Consider the following 27,945-nt stretch of genomic DNA (forward strand, 5'->3'; position numbering starts at 1 on the left):
CAGAATAACTAATCTAGCAACTAACCTGTAACTCCTGCATGCGCCCTTTAAATAGCGCTGGTTAGGGGTCCTTCATGCCTTTTAACTCCTGTTCAGCTGTGCGAGGTTAGGATAGTGCGTTGGCTGGAGCGGGGAGTTTGAAAATACCACTGGCTGCTTTAAATCAGTGTTGCAAATCTCCCTACTCTATACGCTTCCGGCGTTCGTTAGGCAACGACCTTTACCAAGAAGGCACCCTGTGCACGTCACGCAGTAAGTGTGCGCGCGCAACCCGGATGCCATTTTCGGGGTTAAGATGTCCATGTAGTGCCTACAAAATGGGCACTACACAGCCCAATTTAACCCCCCTAGTTTCATGCATGCTATTCCTTAATTTGTTATTCATTTCTCCTGTTTTTTTTCCTGACCTTTTCATACTGCAGTCTGGAAGGGAAAAGGAGAGTGATTCTGAGTTTGGGAGGAAGCTGAAAGATTTGCTCTGGGGCCCAAAGGGAAAGGGATGAGAGGGCAATCTTTTGAGCTGTGAAGCAGAGGAAGTGGGAGTGTGGTTTTGAGTCTGGGAGGAAGAGAGAACTTGGCTTTGTGATCCAGAAAAAGAAGAGGCAGCATAGCTTTAGGACCTGCCAGAAGTATCGAGTGCACCAGTCCTTAATTTTACAATAGGCTGCACAGTTCTGTACCATTATATTCTGGACAGCAACCCTCCTCAAAACCCTTCGCTGAGTATGGAAATGGTGCATTTTTCATCACTCTCTTCTAAAACATATCCTTGATTTTCACAGCAAAAACTACATATACTATCATTATACATGATGTGGAGATGCCGGTGATGGACTGGGGTTAACAATTGTAAACAATTTTACAACACCAAGTTATAGTCCAACGATTTTATTTTTAATCCCACAAGTTTTCGGGGGCTTTCCCCTTCCTCAGGCGGTGTGGAAATGACAATTTCGAATCCTTCGCATTTTAAGATCACATAACAATGCCTGGTGATTACTGCCCATTGCCAAGGCAATCACAGTGAGCAGACAGAAAGGTGTCATCTAAAAGGCCACTGAATATACAACCCCCCAAAAAAAGAGAGAGAGAGAGATAAGGAAGACAGTCAATGACCCGTTATATTAAAAACAGATAACATTTGTTCGCTGGTGGGGTTACGTGTAGTGTGACATGAACCCAAGATCCCGGTTGAGGCCGTCCTCATGGGTGCGGAACTTGGCTATTAATTTCTGCTCGACGATTTTGCGTTGTCGTGTGTCTCGAAGGCCGCCTTGGAGTACGCTTACCCGAAGGTCGGTGGCTGAATGTCCATGACTGCTGAAGTGTTCCCCGACAGGGAGAGAACCCTCCTGTTTGGCGATTGTTGCGCGGTGTCCGTTCATCCGTTGTCGCAGCGTCTGCATGGTCTCGCCAATGTACCATGCTCTGGGGCATCCTTTCCTGCAACGTATGAGGTAGACAACGTTTGCAGGAAAGGATGCCCCAGAGCATGGTACATTGGCGAGACCATGCAGACGCTGCGACAACGGATGAACGGACACCGCGCAACAATCGCCAAACAGGAGGGTTCTCTCCCTGTCGGGGAACACTTCAGCAGTCATGGACATTCAGCCACCGACCTTCGGGTAAGCGTACTCCAAGGCGGCCTTCGAGACACACGACAACGCAAAATCGTCGAACAGAAATTAATAGCCAAGTTCCGCACCAATGAGGACGGCCTCAACCGGGATCTTGGGTTCATGTCACACTACACGTAACCCCACCAGCGAACAAATGTTATCTGTTTTTAATATAACGGGTCATTGACTGTCTTCCTTATCTCTCTCTCTCTCTTTTTTTTTGGGGGGTTGTATATTCAGTGGCCTTTTAGATGACACCTTTCTGTCTGCTTACTGTGATTGCCTTGGCAACGGGCAGTAATCACCAGGCATTGTTATGTGATCTTAAAATGCGAAGGATTCGAAATTGTCATTTCCACACCGCCTGAGGAAGGGGAAAGCCCCCGAAAGCTTGTGGGATTAAAAATAAAATCGTTGGACTATAACTTGGTGTTGTAAAATTGTTTACTATCATTATACAGGTAGTTCTGGTGTACCTGTAGTTGCAACGTGTCTGTAATGGAAGAAGTTTTGCAGCTCCCTCAAAATCCCACTGCAAATTTCAGTACTATCCCTACACATGTTCCACAACTGCTTTAATATCTGGAATAAAGAGACCTCAGATAAACCACCTTTCTTTCAGCAAGCAACTTAAATTCTTCCTTAAATCTATTATTTCGGATCTAGCATTTTCTCACAACTGAATCATTATCCTTACAATGACACAAGTACCAAACCCTCTCCAAAAATTTGAAAGACACTAATAAGCATGTTCCTTTCTTGCACACTATTACAATGCCACAAGAGAGGCTCAGGAAAGCGTGGGAGACAAACCTGTATCATCTGCTAGAAGATGAGAAGTCGGAGGCAGTTTGGAAAATAGATTGTTCACGTCTCTACTTACAACAGAATGAAAAAGGGATCAAAATACCATACCAAATACACAGCACACCTGATAACCAACACAAATTCAACAAAGCCATATCATACAAACATATGAATTAAGAGCAGGAATAGGCCATTCGGCCCCTCGAGCCTGCTCTGCCATTATTAAGATCATGGCTGATCTGATTGTGACCTTAACCCTACTTTCCCGTCTACCTACTATAACCTTTGATTCCCTTGTTAATCAGGAATCTATCTAACTCAGCCTTAAAAATATTCAATGACCCTGCCTCCACCGCTCTGGGGAAGGGAGTTCCACAGACTCACAACCCTCAGAGAAAAAATTTCACTTCATCTCCGACTTAAATGGGAGACCCCTTATTTTTAAACTGAGGCCCATAGTTCTAGTCTCTCCCACAAGGGGAAACATCCTCTCAGCATCTACCCCTTCAAGACCCCTGTCGGGCTTAAGCTGGAGAGGATCTGGCCAATTAAACTCTATTACAACAACAACATACATTTATATAGCGCCTTTAACATGGTAAAATGTTCCGAGGTGCTTCACAGGAGCGTTATCAAACAAATTTTGACACTGAGCCACATAAGGAGATATTAGGAAGGTCAACAAGATAGGTTTTAAGGAGCATCTTAAAGGAGGAGAGAGAGGTGGAGAGGTTTAAGGAGGGAATTCCAGAGCTTAGGGCCTAGGCAGCTGAAGGCACGGCCGTCAATGGTGGAGCGATTAAAATCAGGGATACGCAAGAGGCAAGAATTGGAGGAGCGCAGAGATCTTGGAGGGATGTAGGGCTGGAGGAGGTTACAGAGATCGGGAGGGGCGAGGCCATGGAGGGATTTGAAAACAAGAATGAGAATTTTAAAATTATTACATAATTACATAAATTTATTACATGAATTCTGGTCTTGTATAAACTGAAGGCCTTCCAGGCCATAATCCTTTATGTTAAAACAATCCTGACGAGCCTTATAATTTTTAAGATAATTGTACATGCATAATTTTCACGTATTTCCCAAAAATGGTAAGAACTATGTCAGTTATTATGCTGAGAGGTCAAAGCAAAATGATGGAAAGAAACACTGGATTAACCCTAACTAAGCTGACAACTTCAGACCGTAGCTACAGCTCCCATTTTCTCTCTGACAGTAGCTGCTAGTAATGTAGCATGGGGTGTAGCAGTGCTTCCAGGGATAGGTTTGGGAGTGGGTTAGTGCTTGAGACAGGGATCCTCACTACACTGCCAGTGGAGTGATCTGCACCCCTAGTGCGACCTGCCTTTTACTTCCACCAGACTCGTGGACTGCTGAAGCCTGCTCAGCTTTGATGGTTTTTCATGCTTCCCTCTCCACTCAGCTAACCTACTTTAACTATTCACACATTTTCGAGGTCTTGTATATGTGTTTTATTTCTCTAGTTTCTCTCATCGTGCCTGCTTTTGTCTTACGCTATTATCATTTCTGTTACTTAACCATTTCCCCTTCTACACCTAATCACTTCGTTCTTTCTTTTTCTTTTCTTGTGTATGTGGTCTTCCCCTTGCTCTGTTCCTTCTTATAAGCTGTTCATCTGTAATATCTTCCAGTTCTGACGAAGGGTTATACCTGTAACGTTAACTTTTTTCCTTTCTCCACAGATGCTGCCGTACCTGCTTAGTGATTCCAGCATTTTCTGTTTTTGTTACAAACTCAGCTAACTCTTTTTAAAATAAAAACCTAATCGCTTGCAATTATCAGTTGCAGTCAAAAACTGCCTTTTAAAATAAATCAGATTGCACTTAGTTTTGCTAATAAAATTTTACAAAAGTTGCTCTGGCTGCAGTTATAAGGAAATCTCAAGAATTTTTCATTTCTCTTCCAGCATAGCTGCTATTTTTGCCTATCTCACTAGGGTATTCACACTGAGTTGCAATCCCTTTCAATGTATTAAGGGGTGCCTCTTTACAAATCGTGTGATTCAGAGTACCTTCAGCATTTTAGCATTGTAGCTAGGTGTCATTAAAGCTATCAAATATTTCAAGAATCGATATAAAACATTTAAAAAACTGCAACAAAATTGCATTTAAATTTCAGCAATGGTAGAAAGTAAAAAAATCTTTTCTTTAAATAATATTTGAATAAAATCAACATAATGAAAGGATTTTAAACATTTGCAAATTACTAAATTTGTGTGCTACAGTATAATCATTTGGCACAAAAGTAATTCTCACAGGCTTTTCTGACCTCTTCTCCCCCCCACCCCACCCATTAAATACATTTGGACAGAGTGAAAGGAATAAGTCTCTTAGCCTTTTTTCCATTAGTATATTCCTAACGAAACTAGAAATAAATCTAACCAATACCATGATTAATGCAGAAAACTGCAGATTCAGACTGGCACTGTGTATTTCAATGATAGTATTTCTTATAAGGCTATTTTTTGTCATTTCTCTCATGAACATTATCATTCTATTATTGGTTATTCTCATGGTTTGCATGTGCATCATGATGAATGCACATTCAGTTTCTCAGTTGGTTAATCTTTACATGGATAATAAAAGCTAATTTCCCAAAGTAATTTGTTGACATTTTTGGTGTTATCTGTATGCTGTATTTTCAAAAGTTAACCGCAAATGGCGAGAGACTGGAAAGTACTGCAGTACAAAGGGATCTGGGGGTCCTAGTGCAAGAAAATCAAAAAGTTGGTATGCAGGTGCAGCAGGTGATCAAGAAAGCCAACGGAATGTTGGCTTTTATTGCTAGGGGGATAGAATATAAAAACAAGGAGGTATTGCTGCAGTTATATAAGGTATTGGTGAGACCGCACCTGGAATACTGCATACAGTTTTGGTCTCCATACTTAAGAAAAGACATACTTGCTCTCGAGGCAGTACAAAGAAGGTTCACTCGGTTAATCCCGGGGATGAGGGGGCGGACATATGAGGAGAGGTTGAGTAGATTGGGACTCTACTCATTGGAGTTCAGAAGAATGAGAGGCGATCTTATTGAAACATATAAGATTGTGAAGGGTCTTGATCGGGTGGATGCAGTAAGGATGTTCCCAAAGATGGGTGAAACTAGAACTAGGGGGCATAATCTTAGAATAAGGGGCTGCTCTTTCAAAACTGAGATGAGGAGAAACTTCTTCACTCAGAGGGTGGTAGGTCTGTGGAATTTGCTGCCACAGGAAGCTGTGGAAGCTACATCATTAAATAAATTTAAAACAGAAATAGACAGTTTTCTAGAAGTAAAGGGAATTAGGGGTTATGGGGAGCGGGCAGGAAATTGGACATGAAGCTGAGTTCGGATCGGTCAATGCCCTGTGGGTGGCGGAGAGGGCCCAGGGGCTATGTGGCCGGGTCCTGCTCCGACTTCTTGTGTTCTTTAGATTTGTGGTTGGGATCAGATCAGCCATGATCTTATTGAATGGCGGAGCAGGCTCGAGGGGCCGATTGGCCTACTCCTGCTCCAATTTCTTATGTTCTTATGTTCTAAACCAAACTTATTTGAGCAGTGCAATACAGACACAAAAACTGGATTCAATCTAATACTACAAAGCCTTCACTTTCAAAAGCTTTTGGCGCTGCAAAGGATTAATCCACTGAAAATTAATTTATGCTACTGTATGCTTGAAGTTCTTTCAAAGACCCCGAAGGAACAATAAAAAAAAATGTCAAATGCATTTGAAAAAGAATTTATTGAACCTGTCTGAGAAAGTAAGTGAAGTAATTATATTTCCTTTTCCCTGGATCTTTCCTACCATTTCTGCTCCATCCCTTATCTACCATCCTCCCATTTTGTTCCACTGAGAAAAGGCTGGCCTCGCTTCGTTTTTCTTCATAGGTATATGATCTAGGATTTAAAGCCATTCTTCCTGTGTTTCTTTAAATTATTTCCAATGCACCACTTTTTGCAAATACATTGACTAAAAGTGGACATAGTTTTCTGTGTGAATTTTCATTTAATTTCCTTTAGAGAATGTTAGTGTAATTTCTTGGATTTATATTCTATGGATATATTTAAACACTCTGGCTTTCTTTGTCTCAGAAAAGACAACCGTACAGAGTAATGCCATTATTAAAAGTTGGTGTATTATAGCCCAAATCTTTTTCCTGCTCCATTTTATTTAACAATATACCATTCATTGTGTAAACTTGCTTGCCATTTTCAGCACCAATCAGCACTACCTCAGATTTGATTATATGTGCTATTTATCAGTTGACAGGTTGTCCTCCGCTTTACATCTGGGGACAAAGATGAGGAAACAGAGGTAAAGACCTGCAGTGTCAAGTCCTTGTCCCCTTTGCACTACTCATATTTCTGGGGGTTTCCTTGGAGGGGCAGAGCGCTTATGCTGAAGCAGCTGCAAACATGTAAATGTGTTGTTAATGGGGCAGCAGTGACGTCACCACGCCTCCTGCCTCACTTTCCCCTGACATCGCCCACATAAGACCCAGGCCATTCTAACCCTGGGGCTGCATTACAGTATTCCTGGGCTGACTCCAGCTCAAAGCTGGTGGGAATGATGTGGAGGCCGGTGGGTAAGAATAGGATATCACATAGTCACAGGCCGCTGGGGACCAAGGAACCGGACTCCGGCAGTCAGGTAAGTACATCAGGAGGAGGGGGTGTTCCTCCGGGCATTGCGATCGGGAAGCAGGGAAGCCCGGGGTGGGGGAGGTCCAAAAAACTTTTAAGTAACTTACCTTATTAGCCCTTTTCTGGGCATGCTCCTGAGTGGCGCCAGTCTTCCCTGGTGAAGCTGGCACCGGGCACCGAACGCAATACTGCTCATTATAATTAGGACCTCGACTTTTGATTATTTTGTGGCAAGGTCCTCACACACCTCCCGAAACCTAGGATTTAAAATTACAGCCAGCGAGAGTGCGGTGTCAAGCCGGAGGGCAGGACGCTGCATCTGTTTTAACTCCCTGCATGCTCCGTTCTCGTTGCGTTGAAATCATCTCCTCTATGTGATGATTTCTGTAGCTTCGAAACATTTTTTTAAACCCTTTTTTTTTGGATTTATCTCCACAAATGCCTGCACTTGCATCTGACTGCATCTCACAGGGTCAGCCCACTGGAACCCTAGTCAGGACACCTCAGGAGCAGGCATGTCTTTCAGCATACTACCATTATCATGGAGGAGGAGGAGCAGCAGCACAGGCTGGAACAAAGAAGAATCAGGCACCATTTCAAAAGGATGCAGTCCACCAGGTAGTCCCAGCCCCCCAAAATAAAGAATATAATGGCAGCATAGGTCATATCAGGACCTCTCTGAGGAGCTCTGCATAAGAAGTGCCTTGGGTTGTTTTTCTATGTTAAAGACATTATATAAATGCAAGTTGTTGTTGTTGCTGTTCTTTTGCATTTGAATCACATTATTTCATGGTTGAAGTGGTACAAGATGAAAGCAAGTATGTCAAGTAGATCAGCAGGCATCGGAGCCAGATTGCTTTTATGTCACCAACTATATTTCCAGGCACTGGCACACTTGGCTGGCGATTAATTTGCTCTGGGTTAACATAGAGCCATTTGCAGATCTATGCCATTTGTTGCAAAGACACCTGCAACTAACCTGTACCATAAAGGCAGCACTACCAGTGGCAATCAAGGCTACCTCCTCCCTCAACTTTTTTCTGTTACCTCATCAGTCATGCTGCACTTCTGTACTTGGGGAGAGTGCTCTGGAGTGCTACTCAACAGATTAGTTGAAGAGATGGGTCGAACAAATTTTTGACAAACAATACTGAGAGAGATAATGGGGTCCAATTTGTTCTTTAGTTAAACTGGTGTAACATTGGCAGCCTGGATTGGAAATTTGGATGGCAGCCATTTTGCCTTCCTCCCGTCATCACAATGGAAATGAAAATGAGGCAATTTCTTTAACAGGCAGCTGATTCGCAACGCCAGTTTTACCCCTGGGCGGCAAGTTGAAAATTTACCCCACTGTTTCTTGCCTCCACATTTATTTTACCAAATACTTTAAGTGCACCACAGAATCATAGAAAGGTTACAGCATGGAAGGAGGCCATTCGGCCCATCGAGTACGCGCCGGCTCTATGCAAGAGCAATCCAGTTAGTCCAACTCCCCCGCCCTTTCCCCGTAGCCCTGCAAATTCTTTCCTTTCAAGTACCTATCCAGCTCCCTTTTGAAGGCCATGATTGAATCTGCCTCCACCATCCCCTCGGGCAGTGCATTCCAGATCCTAACCACTCGCTGTGTAAAAAAGTTTTTCCTCATATCACCTTTGTTTCTTTTGCCAATCACCTTAAATCTATGTCCTCTGGTTCTTGACCCTTCCGCCAATGAGAATAGTTTCTCTCTATCCACTCTGTCTAGACCCTTCATGATTTTGAATACCTCTATCAAATCTCCTCGCAACTGTCTCTGTTCCAAGGAAAACAACCCCAGCTTCTCCAGTCTGTCCATGTAACTGAAGTCCCTCATCCCTGGAATCATTCTAGTAAATCTCTTCTGCACCCTCTCTAAGGCCTTCACATCCTTCCTAAAGTGTGGTGCCCAGAACTGGACACAATACTCCAGTTGTGGCCGAACCAGTGTTTTATAAAGGTTCATCATGACTTCCATACTTCTGTACTCTATGCCTCTATTTATAAAGCCCAGGATCCCGTATGTTTTTTTTAACCACTTTCTCAACTTGCCCTGCCACCTTCAACGATTTGTGCACATATACCTCCAGATCTCTTTGTTCCTGTACCCCTTTTAGAGTTGTGCCCTTTAGTTTATATTGCCTCTCCTCGTTCTATCTACTGAAATGTATCACTTCGCATTTTTCTGCGTTAAATTTCATCTGCCACGTGTCCACGCATGCCACCAGCCTGTCTATATCCTCTTGAAGTCTATAACTATCCTCCCCACTGTTTACTACCCTTCCAAGTTTTGTGTCATCTGCAAATTTTGAAACTGTGCCCTGTACACCCAAGTCCAAGTCATTAATATATATCAAGAAAAGCAGCACCAAACAGCCTTTGGAAAGGTTGAAATCATTTACAGCCTTTTTAAAAGCTAAGAAGTGTTTTGCACCTATATGCGGCCCAAGGATAAGTGGCTGGATCCTTTTAGTGTTTCCAGCAGATCCAATCCTTTGGTGAGCTTCCAACGCTAGGAACAATAGGGGCCTTGAGCTTGCTGTGAATAAATAATGAGTGCCATCCAGGGAAATTCTGGGACATCAGCTCGGCTAGAAAACGGTGAGCAATGCGCTTGCTGTGCAGATGCTTCACCTATTTGTTTCTTAAAGGAAAAACTGTGCCCATTAAAAAATTTAGAAGAACTTTCAGCAGTCAAACGGTTAATAAGTCTGATACTAATAAAATCTACAGCTTCTGGCAACTCAATTATAAATGCACATTGGCCTAAATTCTAATGCAATCATTTGATAAGTATATACATCCCTTGTTAAAGATATTAGTATATTGTATTTTGATGGCTTTTGATGGCTGTGTCCTTGACTATTAACAATGCAAAACACAGTAATTGTTAAATATAAATAACAAGTACTACACAAGTCAGGCTCTTTTCACAAGATGGGAACCATTACCATAGCAACAGCAGTGGTAGCTGTGTGATCAGTTCAGGATCTTCAAACTAAATATGTAGTGGCAGAGCTGTATTTATAATTAGTGCTTTAATTTGAACTAAAGAATTTGAGTTCATTATGTCGAGAGTATTAAGCTATGTCATTAAGAGTATTAATCAGCCTGCTTTTTCCTCCTCATTCTTCAATGCAATCATCTGAACAAAAAATCTTTCTTTGTTTGCATTTAAATGATGCTCTAAACTTTACTTTATGAATGTTTAGTTCTATAATGGACCATATCTATACATCCTGTGCTAATTTAATGCTCCACAATAGACCTTAACTAAATATTCCATGATAATTTTGTTGCATCTAATAATAGTTTTGTGGAAAAAATCTTGTGGGATTGCAAAAAAATAGCTGGCTCAAAGTTGTGTGGGTGGACAATGAGCTAAGTTGAACTCCTTATTAAACCAGAAGTTTGGTGCTGAATTTATGCATCATGAATAAAGCTTTAAAATCCTGGTATAAAACAGCCAAAACTTGGGGCAAGTATCAAAGTATACAGCAATAGTTATATTGCATTCTGGTCTGGCTGCTCAACGTCTGGTGAGATTATATAAATTAATAGTCATATCCTGTATAACCAATGTAGCCAGTACAGAACCCCAGAAGTAATGTGTCTCATCATAGCACCATATTGCACACTGTGAAACTGCCCCTCCAACTAGACTCATGTTAGTAAGTAATTTTAACCTTGTGCACAAAAGTAAAAGCAGGTTGCATACAGCATTCCAGTTTCCTCTGAATCACATGTATGATTTCACATGCAAATGTGCACATTTGCAGTTTCAGTTGTGAAGAAAACATATGGAGACGATCATCCAATAAACCTTGCCTGTGCAAGTAACGTGTGTTATGTACACTGATTACACAGAATTACATAGAACGTACAGCACACAAGTAGGCCATTCGACCCAACTGGTCCATGATGGAGTTTATACTCCACACAAGGCTCCTTCCACCCTTCTTCATCTAACTTTATCAGCATAACTTTCTATTCCTTTCTCCCTCATGTGTTTAACCAGATTCCCCTTAAATGCATCTATGCAATGTTGCCCTATCTTCGACCCGCGCTATCTGCATGCATTGGAAGCATGGGATCACAGAGTTACCTATTTAGATCAGGACACCCTTACTAATTAATCACTGGTGGCAAGCATTAAGCTTTATTTTCTAGCAAATTAATTTACATTTATAGTATAAAACAACTATTACTGGAACATTCCTTTATTACAATACTAACACCTGTTTAGCTGGAAAGCTGTATCATCCTGATATTTTGCCCTATTTCATTCAATGTGGCAAAATGGAAATCTCTGAAGCAAACCGAGCAGACACAGGAATAACAGAATAAAAAGTGGGGAACACACAGCACGACTTTAGAAGTCATCTGCATGGCTGTTTTAAGTAGCAAATATTACAAAAAAGCCTTATATCATACAGGCTATGGTAAGTACTGGCATGATAGGTCTATTAGTCTAACGTCTGTTACAGGGAAGTTACTAGAATCTATTATTAGTTACAGAGTGACTGAGCACTTGGACAAAAATGAACTGATCAGAGAGAGCCAGAATGGATTTTTATAGGGTAAGTCACGTCTAACGAAACTAGTTCAATTTTTTGAGCAGGTAACTAATGCGGTAGATAAGGGAGTGTCTATGGATGTTATTTCATAGAATCATAGAAATTTATGGCACAGAAGGAGGCCATTCAGCCCATTGTATCTGTGCCGGCCGAAAAAGAGCTATCCAGCCTAATCCCACTTTCTAGCTCTTGGTCCGTAGCTTTGTAGGTTATGAAACTTCAAGTGCATATCCAAGTACATTTTAAATGCGTTGAGGGTTTCTGCCTCTACCACCCTTTCAGGCAGTGGGTTCCAGACCCCCACCACCCTCTGGGTGAAAAAAATTCTCCTCAACTCCCCTCTAATCCTTCTACCACTTACTTTAAATCTATGCCCCCTGGTTATTGACCTCTCTGCCAAGGGAAACAGGTCCTTCCTATCCACTCTATCTAGGCCCCTCATAATTTTATACACCTCAATTAAATCTCCCCTCAGCCGCCTCTGTTCCAAATAAACAACCCCAGTCTATCCAATTCTTCATCCTGGCAACATCCTCGTAAATCTCCTCTATAGTGCAATCACATCTTTCCTGTAATGTGGTGACCAGAACTGTATGCAGTACTCTAGCTGTGGCCTAACTAGTGTTTTATACAGTTCTTGCATAACCTCCCTGCTCTCATATTCTATTGTAAACAATTTTACAACACCAAGTTATAGTCCAGCAATTTTATTTTAAATTCACAAGCTTTCGGAGGCTTCCTCCTTCGTCAGGTGAACGATGTGAAAATGAAAACCTCGAAATGAAATCGCATTTATAATTCACAGAACAATGCTTGGTGAGTACAGACAGTTTTTTCAACTGCCCGTTGCCAAGGCAATCAGTGTGCAGACAGACAGGTGTTACCTGCCAGGTCTCACAGAATATACAAATCACCAAAAAAAAACAACAAACAAAAAAAAGAGATAGAGAGGTAGAAACATAGAAAAGACAGCAACTGACCCGTTATATTAAAAACAGATAACATTTGTTCGCTGGTGGGGTAACGTGTAGCGTGACATGAACCCAAGATCCCGGTTGAGGCCGTCCTCATGGGTGCGGAACTTGGCTATCAATTTCTGCTCGACGATTTTGCGTTGTCGTGTGTCTCGAAGGCCGCCTTGGAGTACGCTTACCCGAAGGTCGGTGGATGAATGTCCATGACTGCTGAAGTGTTCCCCGACTGGGAGGGAACCCTCCTGTTTGGCGATTGTTGCGCGGTGTCCGTTCATCCGTTGTCGCAGCGTCTGCATGGTCTCGCCAATGTACCATGCTCTGGGGCATCCTTTCCTGCAACGTATGAGGTAGACAACGCTGGCCGAGTCACAGGAGTATGAACCATGCACCTGGTGGGTGGTGTCACCATCACACAAGAGGACACCACCCTCCAGGTGCATGGTTCATACTCCTGTGACTCGGCCAACGTTGTCTACCTCATATGTTGCAGGAAAGGATGCCCCAGAGCATGGTACATTGGCGAGACCATGCAGACGCTGCGACAACGGATGAACGGACACCGCGCAACAATCGCCAAACAGGAGGGTTCCCTCCCAGTCGGGGAACACTTCAGCAGTCATGGACATTCATCCACCGACCTTCGGGTAAGCGTTCTCCAAGGCGGCCTTCGAGACACACGACAACGCAAAATCATCGAGCAGAAATTGATAGCCAAGTTCCGCACCCATGAGGACGGCCTCAACCGGGATCTTGGGTTCATGTCACGCTACACGTTACCCCACCAGCGAACAAATGTTATCTGTTTTTAATATAACGGGTCAGTTGCTGTCTTTTCTATGTTTCTACCTCTCTATCTCTGTTTTTTTTTGTTTGTTGTTTTTTTTTGGTGATTTGTATATTCTGAGACCTGGCAGGTAACACCTGTCTGTCTGCACACTGATTGCCTTGGCAACGGGCAGTTGAAAAAACTGTCTGTACTCACCAAGCATTGTTCTGTGAATTATAAATGCGATTTCATTTCAAGGTTTTCATTTTCACATCGTTCACCTGACGAAGGAGGAAGCCTCCGAAAGCTTGTGAATTTAAAATAAAATTGCTGGACTATAACTTGGTGTTGTAAAATTGTTTACAATTGTCAACCCCAGTCCATCACCGGCATCTCCACATCATGACTCATATTCTATGCCTCTGCTAATAAAGGAAAGTACCCCATAAGCCTTATTAACCACCTTATCTACCTGTACTTGGACCCCTAAATCTCTCTGCTCCTCACCCAATTTATATGGACTTCCAGAAGGTATTCGATAATGTTCCATATAAGAGGCTGTTAACAAAAATGAGAGCACATGGAATTGGAGGCAACCTGTTGACACAGGTATGGAAATGGTTATGAGGTAGGAGACGGAGAGTAAGGATAATGGGTATGTACTCCAATTGGCAGGATGTTACTAGTGGTGTCCCCTTGGTATCTGTACTGGGGCCTCAGCTTTTTCTATATTTATAAATGACTTAGCCAAAAGAATAGAGAGCCATAATATCCAAGTTTGCTGATGACACGAAGTTAGGTACCACAGTAAATAGTGTAGATGGGAGCAGAAAATTGCAAAGGGATGTTGACAGATTAAGTGAGCAGGCAAAACTGTGGCAGGTGTAGTTCAATGTGGGGAAATGTGAGGTCATCCACTTTGAACCTAAAAAAGATAGATCTGAGTATTTTCTAAATGGCGAGAAACTGGGAACTGTGGGGGAGCAGAGAGATTTAGGGCCAAGTACAGAAATCACTAAAAGCTAGTGGACAGGTACAAAAAATAATTATAAAAGCTAATGGAATGTTGGCATTTATCTCAAGAGGGCTGGAATACAAAGGGGTGGAAGTTATGTTACAGTTATATAAAGTTCTGGTTAGACCCTATTTAGAGTACTGCCTTTAGTTCTGGGCACTGCATCTCAGGAAGGATATACTGGCCTTGGAGGGGGTGTAACGCAGATTCACCAGAATGATACCGGGGCTAAAAGGTTAAATTATGAGGACAGGTTGCATAGACTAGGCTTGTATTTCCTTGCATATAGAAGATTAAGGGGTGATCTAATTGAGGTGTTTAAAATGATTAAAGGAGTTGATAGGGTGGATGGAGAGAAACTATTTTTTCTGTTGGGAGAGTTCAGAACCAGGGGGCATAACCTTAAAATTAGAGCTAGGCGGTTCAGGGTTGATGTCAGGAAGCACTTCTTCACACAAAGGGTATGGAAATCTGAAACTCTTTCCCCCAAAAAGCTGTTGAGGCTAGGTGAATTGAAAATTTCAGAACTGAGACTGTTAGATTTTTGTTAGGCATGGGTATTAAGGGTTATGGAATCAAGGTGGGCAGATAGAGTTAAGATACAGATCAGCTATGATCTAATTGAATGGCGGTACAGGCTCGAGGGTTTGAATGGCCTAGTCCTGTTCCTATGTTTCGGGGGCACAAGCAATGTCAATTGGCCATTGTGATTACTAGAATTAGGTTCTTTACATTTAGCATCTGCCTAAAATGACTGGAAGGATGACACAGAACCAGTATTTCAGATTTACAGCATTTGTTTAGTCATCCAGATAGCTGATAAATGCAAAAATCGATCACCATGCTCAATAGTCTACTAACTATTGACTCAGCAAGTTGGTTGGAAACGTGCCGCTAGAACTTTGATATTACCACTCACTGGCTGGCAACCATTAGGTGCAGGAAAACAGTGCAGGGTGATCAGACCGCTAATTTTCTTTCTATCCCTGTAGGGAAGTGCATAAACCTTGAAATAACTATTGATAATGTTAGTGGATGAATGCTTAACTTGTTCATGTGACATTCCTTTGACTGCTGTTAAGATAAACATGGAAAGTGTTCTTCTGCTAATATCGCCAATAGCAATTTCTAGGTTATTGTCTCTGCTTAGCACTTCTCCCTGGGGTATTGTTAAGATCAAGAACTTATTTTGCGGGGAATATTAGTCAACTAATTCCCAGGAGTCCATGGCGAAGTGCATAGGAGCCCCAATGTGCTTTTTAAATTATTTCAGATAAATGGTAGTAATTTACAGACTGACAACATCAATCTCAATGTAAAAGTCAGTTTAATTCTAACACATAAAACAAACATGTAATTAGAGTTTAAAAAGGGACATTATAGTGTATAAACAGCTGCAAGTTTCGAGTGCCACTGATGGTGGATGACATGTAAGCCTTCTATTTCTGAACTATTTCAAAGGAACACTGTATAGAAATACTTTTCTGTGAAGTTGTACTTTTGAAACTGTTCAAAAGTGTCTATTTACCATACACATTGCATTGACAGTTAACTCAGGAAAAATTAATAACTTTGATATAATTGAGGTGAAAGTCCTAAAAGGGCTAAGAAACAATTCGGCAATTTTTCTTCTTCACCGCAGGGGCAGTAATCGGGTGTTAATTGCCCACCCGTTATAGAACCCATCTAATTTTCATTCCATTGAAATTAATGAAAAAGAAAATTTGCTCTGTCAGATTATCACCCATGCGATGATGATGGAAATTTACTCCAATAAATCCCCATAAATGGATGGTATTTATCCCAGAGTTCTATAGGAAAGAGATTTGTGAGGCATTTACAATCATTATGAGGGAGTCACTGGATACTGAGGAGGCACCAATGCATTGGAAGCAGGCCAACATGGTGCGCATGTTCAAAAATGGGGACAAATCAGAAGGCACCTGACAAAGTTCCACACGAAAGGCTATTACCCTGTGGATATTTAGGGTAAATCTTGGGTATTGATAAGAAATTGATTGAAGGATAGAAAACAACAGACACTTGTTCAAGGATTAGATGGGAAGAAATACTGAATGAGGTACCTCAGGGATTGGTGTTAGAACCGCTACCATGTCTAGTGGACTCAGAAAACCAATGCAAGCTGGTCAAATCTGCAGCTGATACTAAATGAGGAAGGGCAAGGGAATCAGTTTTACATGATTAACTGGACAAAATATGTAAGTGGGCAGAACAATGGCTGGTAAAATTTAATGCAGGCAAGTGCGCACAGAAGGAAAAATAAGTAACACATGTATTCCACAAAAGGTATTGAAATAGCTGAAGATGAAGTTGAATGAGACCTAGGAGTATTAGTGTTACAGCACGGAAGGAAGCCATTCGGCCCATCGAGTCCATGCCGGCTCTGTGCGAGAGCGATCCAGTTAGTCCCACTCCCCTGTCCTTTCCCCATAGCCCTGCAAATTTTTTCCTTTCAAGTACTTATCCAGTTTCCTTTTGAAGGCCATGATTAAATCTGCCTCCACCACCCCCTCAGGCAGTGCATTCCAGATCCTAACCACTCGCTGTGTAAAAAAGTTTTTCCTCATGTCACCTTTGGTTCTTTTGCCAATCACCTTAAATCTATGTCCTCTGGTCCTTGAACCTTCTGCCACTGGGAAGAGTTTCTCTCTATCTACTCTGTCTAGACCCTTCATGATTTTGAATACCTCTATCAAATCTCCTCACAACGTTTCTGTCCCAAGGAGAACAACCCCAGCTTCTCCAGTCTATCCGCGCAACTGAAGTCCCTCATCCCTGGAATCATTCTAGTGAATCTCTTCTGCACCCTTTCTAAGGCCTTCACATCTTTCCTGAAGCGAAGTGCCCAGAACTGGACACAATACTCCAGTTGTGGCCGAACCAGTGTTTTATAAAGGTTCATCATGACTTCCATACTTTTGTACTCTATGTCTCTATTTATGAAGTCCAGGATCCCATATGCTTTTTTAACCACTTTCTCAACCTGCCCTGCCACCTTCAATGATTTATGCACATATACCCACAGATCTCTCTGTTCCTGCACCCCCTTTTAGAGTTGTGCCCTCTAGTTTATATTGCCTTTCCCCATTCTTCCTACTCAAATGTATCACTTCGCATCTTTCTGCATTAAATTTCATCTGCCACATGTCCGCCCATGCCATCAGTCTGTCTAGATCTTCTTGAAGTCTATCACTATCCTCCTCACTGTTTTCTACTCTTCCAAGTTTTGGGTCATCTGCAATTTTTGAAATTGTGCCCTGTACACCCGAGTCCAAGTCATTAATATATATCAAGAAATGCAGTGGTCCCAGCACTGACCCTGGGGGAACACCACTGTACACCTCCCTCCAGTCCAAAAAACAACCGTTCACCACAACTCTGTGGGGGTAAAATTGGACAGGGGCCGTTTTTGGCCGCAGGTAGAGTGATGCACTATTACCCTGCGCCCAATGGCCCCTGCACAGGCAGGACGCAAGTTTTGGCCCACCCAACGACTTACCTGCAATCAGCGTTCCATTCCAGGACTTGCACGTGGAATCAATGCAATTCCCACTCTCCACCACCAGGGGGAGCTCAATCTCTTAAAGGGAGAATGTTTCTTAGAAATCTCTTAAAGGTCGCTGGTACCTATTATTGGCTGAATATAACAATCTACTGTCTGCACGGAGTCTGAAAGGAGATCAGACATCGCACATGTAAAACACAGATGCTGGTCCCATCCCCATGTTTACACACTGATGAGTTACATTAAAACACTGAATAAAGGTTGCACACTACTACATCCCACGTCCTCCAATCTGCACGCCAGACCTCACCAATCTGCTGATCTGAGTTTGCAACAAGGTTCTCTGCTGATGCGCCAGAGGCCTTGGTGCAAGAGCCGGACAGAGAGAGGGAACATCCTATATCTGCTGTGGGGGGGAGGGGGGGGCAAGAGGCCCTCCAGACATATACCCAAAAGGCAGTGGGGACGAAGTCAATGCCAGGCTCACAGCATCATGAACATGGATGCAGTGCAGGAAGAAGTTCAATGATTTGACACGAGTGGTCAAGGTGAGTGAGGTGAACAGTGAAGTGGTGTCTCATATCAACTGCACCACGCACTACACCCCCCATCACCCACATGCCAACAAACTCTTTACATCAGTACTCAAATCTTCCAACTAAATGTTTCCTCTCACTCTTACACATTACCACTGTTGCAAGCCACCCACCCACAACTCACAGGCCACTCACACTGGCAGCTATTCATACATGACAGGCACATCACCCAGACACACGTCCCGCTTTCTTGCAGGAGATGGTAGCGCATATCAGCAGGCAGCAGGTGGCAGTGGCATTTAGCACCTCGAGCCTGTTCCGCCATTCAAGGAGATCATGGTGGACCTGTGACCTCACTCCATAAACCCGCCTTAGCCCCTTATCCCTTAATATCCTTGGTTCACAGAAATCTATCAATCTCAGATTTAGAATTCACATTTGAGTTAGCATCAACTGTCGTTTGCAGAAGAGCTTCCCAAACTTCTCCCAACCTTTGCATGTAGAAGCATTTCCTAACTTCACTCCTGCATGTCCTGGCTCTAAATGTTAGGCTATGCCCCCTAGACCTAGTATTCAAGTACGGGAGACCTCCAAAAACAGTTACAAATGTCTCGGCAGCCAGAAGCCACTAACCTGTAAATCCTGCATGGTCCCTTTAAATAGCACCGGTGGGGGGTCCTCCAGGCACTCTAAGAGACTTTCAGATGGCCAGGGTTAAGACTGTGCGTTGAGTTGAGCATTACACACCATTTTGGGACTTATCACTTTAAATCAGCGTTGTACACTGATTGAAGCCATCTTCTCCCTACTTTTACATGATTCCAGTGTTCATTATCTATGCCTGTGCTAACTCCTATACCAAGATGGCATCAAGCGCACGTCTATTTCCTGTCCCTTAGCCAATTCTGTATCCATGTTGCTGCTGCCCCCTTTATTCCATGGGCCGCAATCTTGATGATAAGCCTACCATGCGGCATTTTATCAAACGCCTTTTGAAAGTCCATATACACCACATCAACTGCATTGCCTTCATCAACCCTCTCTGTTACCTCATCAAAAAACTCTAAACATGATTTGCCTTTAACAAATCCATGCTGGCTTTCCCTAATCAATCCACACTCGTCCAAGTGACTGTTAATTGTGTCCCGGTTTATCATTTCTAAAAGTTTCCCCACCACGTGGTAGCGGGATGGCAGCTGGGGGGGGGGGGGGGGGGGCAGGTGAAGGTGCGTGTGGCAAATCCAAATAAAAAAAATTACCTTTTCTGATGCGATCGCGATGTAATTGATGGTGATTAAAGTTGTTTTCGGGTTTCGCACCCGGCAGCCAGCCTGATTAACAGATCAGGGGGAGGGGGGAGAGGGGAAGATCGGGGGGGGGGGGGTGGAAATCAGGAGATTGGAGAGGGAGACATCAGGCGGGACAGGGGGACATCAGAGAGGGGGACACAGGTGACATTGGTGGAAAGGTAGGTTTATTTCGTTTTTTTTAAACTTTGTGCAATGGTTTTTTATTTAATTTATTTTGTTTATTTTTCCCTGATCCAGTCCTTCGGATGCTGTGGGAAAGCCGCCCAGGTAAGTTTAAAATTGTTTTAACTATCTACTATGTCATTAATAAAGTACCTTAGGTACTTCAATGAGGTACATTTGGTTCTTTAACTATCATCCTGCTGGCTTTAATTGCCGGCGGTACTTCCACGTTCGGGAAGTGCACGCGCGTACAGGCGCGTCTGTGGGAAACCCGGAAGTTGGTGGATTGGGGCCGGCTTCCTCACCCGCTCAGGATTTTCTGATTTTCGCAGCCCCCACCCCGGCCCCAATGTACCCGTAATTTGATTTGAAAATCGGGGCCAATATGTCCAACCAATGCAGAGCAGCAATCAACAAAGCCAATAGAAAGTTGAATTATATAGCAAAAATAGTGGAAAATAAGTCAGTGTCATGATCAAACTGTACAGTACTCTAGTCAGAGTGCACCTTGAATACTGCATCCAGTTCTGGTTGCCAGGAAACAAGGGGGACATTCAAGCGATGGAGACCGTGCATAGAAGAGCCACAAGGCCAAATGACAATGTCAGAAATATTAATTATTAAGAAAGACTGGAGAGATTCAGGGAGGAGGGAGAGAAATTCAACTCACGGCTGGCACGTTTTTCCGGTGTAAAATTGGCACGAAGCCTCCAAATTTCGCAGCGCGATCTGTTGTGTCGGAACTACACCGCAATTATGCTGGTCACCATATTGACTTGGGCAACTTTTAGTCATTCAGGGCGCCCGCCTGAAACAGGTGTTAGTCCATTTAAATATGCAACTTGGGTTCCTACACCACTTGTAGGATCTCGAAAGCAAATTTTCAGTTTTTATTTTTGTGGAAGCAGGGGTACTGCCGGTGCATTTGAGTCCTCTCCTCCACAGGATAGCCAACCCCCGCACCCAGTCCTGACCTGCCAGACGGCTCAGCGTAGGAAGAGGCTGGTTTCCCACCCTCCCCGACCGACGAGCTGCAGAGGGGCACACATTTCTCAGCCTTGGACTTTTCATCTCTGAAAAGAGGTGTCAGAGAGGTGATCTTATAGAGATATATAATATAGTTAAAGGAATGGAACTAGGTAAATTCTGAAAATTACTTAAAGTTAAATTGCAAGAGTAGAATAAGGGGCCTTAGCTTCAAATAAATATAAGACAAATTTAGGATTGATATCAGTAAGTTCTTCTTTACACAGAGTGATCAACACTTGGAATGGACTCTTGGAAAGAGTATTGGGGGCAAATATGTTAAGAAACAATTGTACGCTGCAATGGGGGGACTTCGGGGGCGCTGGATGAATGAACTAAGAGGGGCCGAATGACCTTTACATCCTTAATTATCTTGTGATCCTGTATTTCATCTGTTGCTAAATTCTAAACTTTTCAATGTTCATAAATGCAAGAACTGTTGGATTGTGTGCTAGAAGTTCTTAATTCAGTACAAATGAGATATTTTTCCCATGTCCTTTTGATTGACAAGCAAGGCTCTGCTGACGTGTTTTATAAAAATATCACCAATATAGTCAAAAGATTTTGCATGCTTTGATTTGAAAGGAAACCACATCATAAAAATCGGGATTATTTTTGCACACAGGAATGAATGATATCTGAACTTATGTAGCTAGCATAGCCTATCTTCAATTTCCAGCAACATATTGGGCCAGAATTTACTGTGAGTGGCGAACGAACGGTTGCTCTTGACCGTATACTCTCCATGAGCTTACGCGCTGGAAGTTACTGTAAATTAGAGACCATTCAGTGCAGTGCCCTCTACAGGGCATCTGGGACGTGAACACGGCAAGCAACTGTGTATCTCCTTAACCAATTAGATTGAAGAATCGTTAATGAGCAGCGCAGAGTCTGAACCAGGAAGTGTAAGTTAGAATAGTGAATTCAATGTCAAATCAGGTACAGAAAGTGAAATAAAGAGAGGGAAAGAAAGATTGGATTAAGTGATAGAGATAAAAGAAACAGAAAGAAAAAGTTACATTTTCTTCTTAAAAAAAATCTCCAACAATTAAAAGCTGAAGGAATGAGACTCCACACTTGTAAAAATTAATTTTCAGCGCCAAAGAGGTTGTTTGGCAGTAATTGAAACTTACCACGTCATTAAAAGGGTGCTTAGACTGGAATGGACAAGCCCTAACTTTTTTGGCGAGTTTAGTCTGTATCTATGAGTTAAGTACAGGAACTTCACGCCGTTCATTGTATTTGAATAGTGAGTCAGATGGTGAGATTCCATTTTTGTGAAGCTGATGGAGGGGCAGTGCCTCTCACACAGCAACGTCCGGATTTTCGTGTTTAACTGCGCATGTGCACTTGCCGGAAGTTGCATGTCCAATTTGGAAATAAATAATGGTGACACTGTTAGCCTCACTGCTATTTTCACAGTAAATTCTTTACTGTGAACTTTACTTAAAAGGGTTAATTTTCTGAGTCTGAGTCCTTGCTCATTGTGAGTATGGATCAGAAAATTGCTGAAGCGCTGCCTAATATATTTTGACCCATGTTCACAGTGGGCTAGGTATCTTGACATGATTTAGGACTTGGACAAACTACCATAAAATCTCTAAATTAGAAGAAACTGCTTTAGGGCAGTTAATTTTTGGTTACTTGTCATGTCCAACAACCAGCTTTAAAACAGATTTTTCAACCTGGAATTAGAGACAACTGACAGCAAAGGGCAGATTTTCTGAATCTTCACCTATGGCAAGGTACCTCGCGCGCACAAGAAAATCATGGGATTTTCCAATGCATGCCTGAGGTACCTCACCACAGGTGATGTCTCAGAAAATCTACTCTTAAGAGTACAATCTTAATTTTTTCATCTCTTCCATCTGTCCAGGATATTTTCCCAATGGCAAAATCAATGATTGTGTCAACCCATGTTACTCTAGCACACCACCTAGCAGCTATTTCAAGAGTAGCAGAAGTCTTGGAGTAAGTTGTCTGTCTTCTCAGTGCGAAGGATCTGAAGAAGGGATAACTTCAAGATGGTGGAACATCATCATACATATTATACACAATATACATTCATAGCAGAACAAAACCAACTGACTGGAGAACTTCACGAGAAACATATAAAATAACCAAGGCTGCAGGTAAAAATGGGATTAGATGGACAATTGGGATGGGCTCCCAGGTAATGTTGTGTTAGTAACACCTTAAAAAAGAACTAAACAAATATCTGATTAGGAAAAGGATTGAGGGTTATAAGAATGGGGCAAGTATGATTGGCACCTCATCGTTTTTTTTTAGTTGCCTAGTCATCTTTTTCAAATTGCTACCAGTTGTCAGTTCTTAACCGAGTGTACTACAACTACGTTGTAGTTTCAATAGCATATGCAAGCAAAGCAGTTCTAGAAAAGTTATTACCTTTGAGTAGACTGTGCAGGTCAATATCATCTGCTTCCTCTTTGATTTTCAAGTATTTTGCTGGTCGAGCTAGCCTAGCAGAAAATAAATTAAGATTCAGACTGATTATCCTGTGCATTGAACCTAAATCACAACAGCAATACTATGGTGACCATCCGTAAGTGTCAACTTGGCTCAGGTGGTAGCATTCTCACCTTTGATTCAAAAGCTTGCAAGTTCAAGGCAGTGACACATAAACTAGGCTCGCACTCCAGGGCAGAACTGAGTGAATTGTGCATTGTCAGAAGTGCTGCTCTCCACATGAAAAACAATTCAGTAAGCTGATGTCCTGGAACAAAGCCTTGCTAGATGGCAGTACGAGTTGCAGATAAACTATGGACGTGATTCTTTGACATGTCTTTCTGTGTGCGAAATGGCTGTTCTGTTCACCTACGTAACAGTAGTGTACTTTATTGTATATGAATGTAAGGAATCTTAAACACCAGGTTATAGTCCAACTGTTTTATTTGAAAATCACAAGCTTTCGGCGGCTTTCTCCTTCGTCAGGTGAGCGAGTGTGGGATTCCATGGAAGGTTACCGCATTTATATTCAGAGAACAATACCTGGTGATTACAGATAATCTTTCCAACTGCCCGTTGTCCAGGCAATCAAAGTGCTCAGACAGAGTGATGTTACCTACAGGACCACCGGATACACAAACGGCCAGAACACAAAACAGAGAGAGGGAGAGAAACATCCGAAAGGAAGAGAAAGACAATGACCCATTGTGTTAAAAAAAGATAACTTTTTTTCGCTGGTGGGGTTACGTGCAGCGTGACATGAACCCAAGATCCCAGTTGAGGCCGTCCTCATGGGTGCGGAACTTGGCTATCAATTTCTGTTCGACAATTTTGCGTTGTTGTGTGTCTCGCGGCCTTGGCGAACGCTTACCCGAAGATCGGTGGCTGAATGTCCTTGACTGCTGAAGTGTTCCCCGACTGGGAGGGAACCCTCCTGTCTGGCGATTGTTGCGCGGTGTCCGTTCATCCGTTGTCGCAGTGTCTGCATGGTCTCGCCAATGTACCATACTCCGGGGCATCCTTTCCTGCAACGTATGAGGTAGACAACGTTGGCCGAGTCACAGGAGTATGAACCATGTACCTGGTGGGTGGTGTCCTCTCGTGTGATGGTGGTGTCTGTGTCGATGATCTGGCATGTCTTGCAGAGGTTGCCGTGGCAGGGTTGTGTGGTGTCGTGGACGCTGTTCTCCTGAAAGTTGGGTAGTTTGCTGCGAACGATGGTCTGTTTGAAGTTGGGTGGCTGTTTGAAGGCGAGTAGTGGAGGTGTGGGGATGGCCTTAGCGAGGTGTTCGTCGTCATCAATGACATGCTGAAGGCTGCGGAGAACATGGCGTAGTTTCTCCGCTCCGGGGAAGTACTGGACGACGAAGGGTACTCTGTTGGTTGCGTCCCGTGTTAGTCTTCTGAGGAGGTCTATGCGATTTTTCGCTGTGGCCCGTCGGAACTGTCGATCGACGAGTCGAGCGTCATATCCCGTTCTTACGAGGGCGTCTTTCAGCGTCTGTAGGTGTCCATCGCGTTCCTCCTCGTCTGAGCAGATCCTGTGTATTCGCAGGGCCTGTCCATAGGGGATGGCCTCTTTGACGTGGTTAGGGTGGGAGCTGGAAAAGTGGAGCATCGTGAGGTTGTCCGTGGGCTTGCGGTAGAGTGAGGTGCTGAGGTGACCGTCTTTGTTGGAGATTCGTGTGTCCAAGAAAGAAACCGATTCTGAGGAGTAGTCCATGGTGAGCTTGATGGTGGGATGGAACTTGTTGATGTTATCGTGTAGTCTCTTCAGTGATTCTTCGCCATGGGTCCATAGGAAGAAAATGTTGTTGATGTATCTGGTGTATAGCATTGGTTGGAGGTCCTGTGCAGTGAAGAAGTCCTGCTCGAACTTGTGCATGAAAATGTTGGCGTATTGGGGTGCGAATTTGGTCCCCATGGCTGTTCCGTGTGTTTGGGTAAAGAACTGGTTGTCGAAGGTGAAGACATTGTGATCTACTCTACACCAGTATCCCCCACGATGACGGCATCGCTGCAACAGCCTCAGTACTCAACACCAACAACAGCCAATCTCCAGACGCCATCCTACAACTCATCCGCTTCATCCTGGATCACAATGTCTTCACCTTCAATAACCAGTTCTTTACCCAAACACACGGAACAGCCATGGGGACCAAATTCGCACCCCAATACGCCAACATTTTCATGCACAAGTTCGAGCAGGACTTCTTCACTGCACAGGACCTCCAACCAACGCTATACACCAGATACATCAACAACATTTTCTTCCTATGGACCCATGGCGAAGAATCACTGAAGAGACTACACGATAACATCAACAAGTTCCATCCCACCATCAAGCTCACCATGGACTACTCCTCAGAATCGGTTTCTTTCTTGGACACACGAATCTCCATCAAAGACGGGCACCTCAGCACCTCACTCTACCGCAAGCCCACGGACAACCTCACGATGCTCCACTTTTCCAGCTCCCACCCTAACCACGTCAAAGAGGCCATCCCCTATGGACAGGCCCTGCGAATACACAAGATCTGCTCAGACGAGGAGGAACGCGATGGACACCTACAGACGCTGAAAGACGCCCTCGTAAGAACGGGATATGACGCTCGACTCGTCGATCGACAGTTCCGACGGGCCACAGCGAAAAATCGCATAGACCTCCTCAGAAGACTAACACGGGACGCAACCAACAGAGTACCCTTCGTCGTCCAGTACTTCCCTGGAGCGGAGAAACTACGCCATGTTCTCCGCAGCCTTCAGCATGTCATCGATGACGACGAACACCTTGCTAAGGCCATCCCCACACCTCCACTACTCGCCTTCAAACAGCCACCCAACCTCAAACAGACCATCGTTCGCAGCAAACTACCCAGCTTTCAGGAGAACAGCGTCCACGACACCACACAACCCTGCCACGGCAACCTCTGCAAGACATGCCAGATCATCGACACAGACACCACCATCACACGAGAGGACACCACCCACCAGGTACATGGTTCATACTCCTGTGACTCGGCCAACGTTGTCTACCTCATACGTTGCAGAAAAGGATGCCCCGGAGTATGGTACATTGGCGAGACCATGCAGACACTGCGACAACGGATGAACGGACACCGCGCAACAATCGCCAGACAAGAGGGTTCCCTCCCAGTCGGGGAACACTTCAGCAGTCAAGGATATTCAGCCACCGATCTTCGGGTCAGCGTTCTCCAAGGCGGCCTTCGAGACACACGACAACGCAAAATCGTCGAACAGAAATTGATAGCCAAGTTCCGCACCCATGAGGACGGCCTCAACCGGGATTTTGGGTTCATGTCACGCTACACGTAACCTCACCAGCGAAAAAAAGTTCTCTGTTTTTAACACAACGGGTCATTCTCTGTCTTTCTCTTCCTTTCGGATGTTTCTCTCCCTCTCTCTCTCTGTTTTGTGTTCTGGCCGTTTGTGTATTTGGTGGTCCTGTAGGTAACATCACTCTGTCTGAGCACTTTGATTGCCTGGACAACGGGCAGTTGGAAAGATTATCTGTAATCACCAGGTATTGTTCTCTGAATATAAATGCGGTAACCTTCCATGGAATCCCACACTCGCTCACCTGACGAAGAAGAAAGCCTCCGAAAGCTTGTGATTTTCAAATAAAACAGTTGGACTATAACCTGGTGTTTAAGATTCCTTACATTTGTCAACCCCAGTCCATCACCGGCATCTCCACATTGTTGTATATGAAGCAGTTTGAGGGTTTATTTAGCAGTATGATAAAGAGGTTTATAAATGTAAATCATTTTTCTTTCAAGTGACAAAGAACAGTGTAATTGGAGGCAGTCTGTTGCACTACTTATCTTCAAGTTGAAAAACTGTAAGAGGACTTTGTCAGAATCATCTGTTAAGATGGTGAACTTGCACAAGATTTTTGCTTGGCCACAGTTGGAGTATTGTGTACAGTTTTGGGCACCCTATTACAGGAAGGATATGAAACCATTTGGAAAACATGAAGCTTGGATCCACCAGGATATTACCAGGGATGAGGAGATAAAGTTATAAAAAAACGTGAAAAATTAGAGCTTTTCTCACCAGAGCTGAGAATGCTAATGCGGAAGAGCTGATAGACAGCTTCAAGATTATGAAGGGTTATGATCATGTAAATAGTGATAGATTGTTTCTACTGCATCAATAAAACAGTACCAATGTGTAAAAAAATTAAAATCATGAACAAGAGGTTAGAAAAAATGTTTTGAAGTTCTTGTACAAGTTCATCTCTTTGTTCTTGTATTTGTTATTCTAGATACAAAAACTAGGATTTTGTTTGTTTTTTTATGACTGTGTATATTTAGAGTTCCGACTTTAATGACGCCATACTAAGGTCCCTTGACTCCTCTAGACTATTAAAAATCTCACCATTTAAAGTGTACTTCTTTTCCCTACTCTTACTTCCAAAATGTATTAATTCTCATATTTCTACATTGAACTGCATCAACTACCTATCTTCACAC

The 27,945-nt window shown here is 43.3% G+C and overlaps 1 protein-coding gene across 4 annotated transcripts in view; it reads right to left on the reverse strand.

Annotated features, from left to right (window-relative positions):
• The window catches only part of LOC137317063 (lethal(3)malignant brain tumor-like protein 4), a 297,932-nt gene that overhangs the window by 73,833 nt on the left and 196,154 nt on the right, over positions 1-27,945 (reverse strand). For all 4 annotated transcript variants that reach the window (XM_067980723.1, XM_067980721.1, XM_067980722.1 and 1 more), the window contains exon 20: positions 23,390-23,463. In XM_067980723.1, the coding sequence (XP_067836824.1) occupies positions 23,390-23,463 (74 nt within the window). The remainder of the gene's footprint in view (positions 1-23,389; positions 23,464-27,945) is intronic.

The sequence above is a fragment of the Heptranchias perlo genome, chromosome 3 (assembly GCF_035084215.1).
Source record: "Heptranchias perlo isolate sHepPer1 chromosome 3, sHepPer1.hap1, whole genome shotgun sequence".
Classification (NCBI taxonomy): Eukaryota; Metazoa; Chordata; class Chondrichthyes; order Hexanchiformes; family Hexanchidae; genus Heptranchias; species Heptranchias perlo.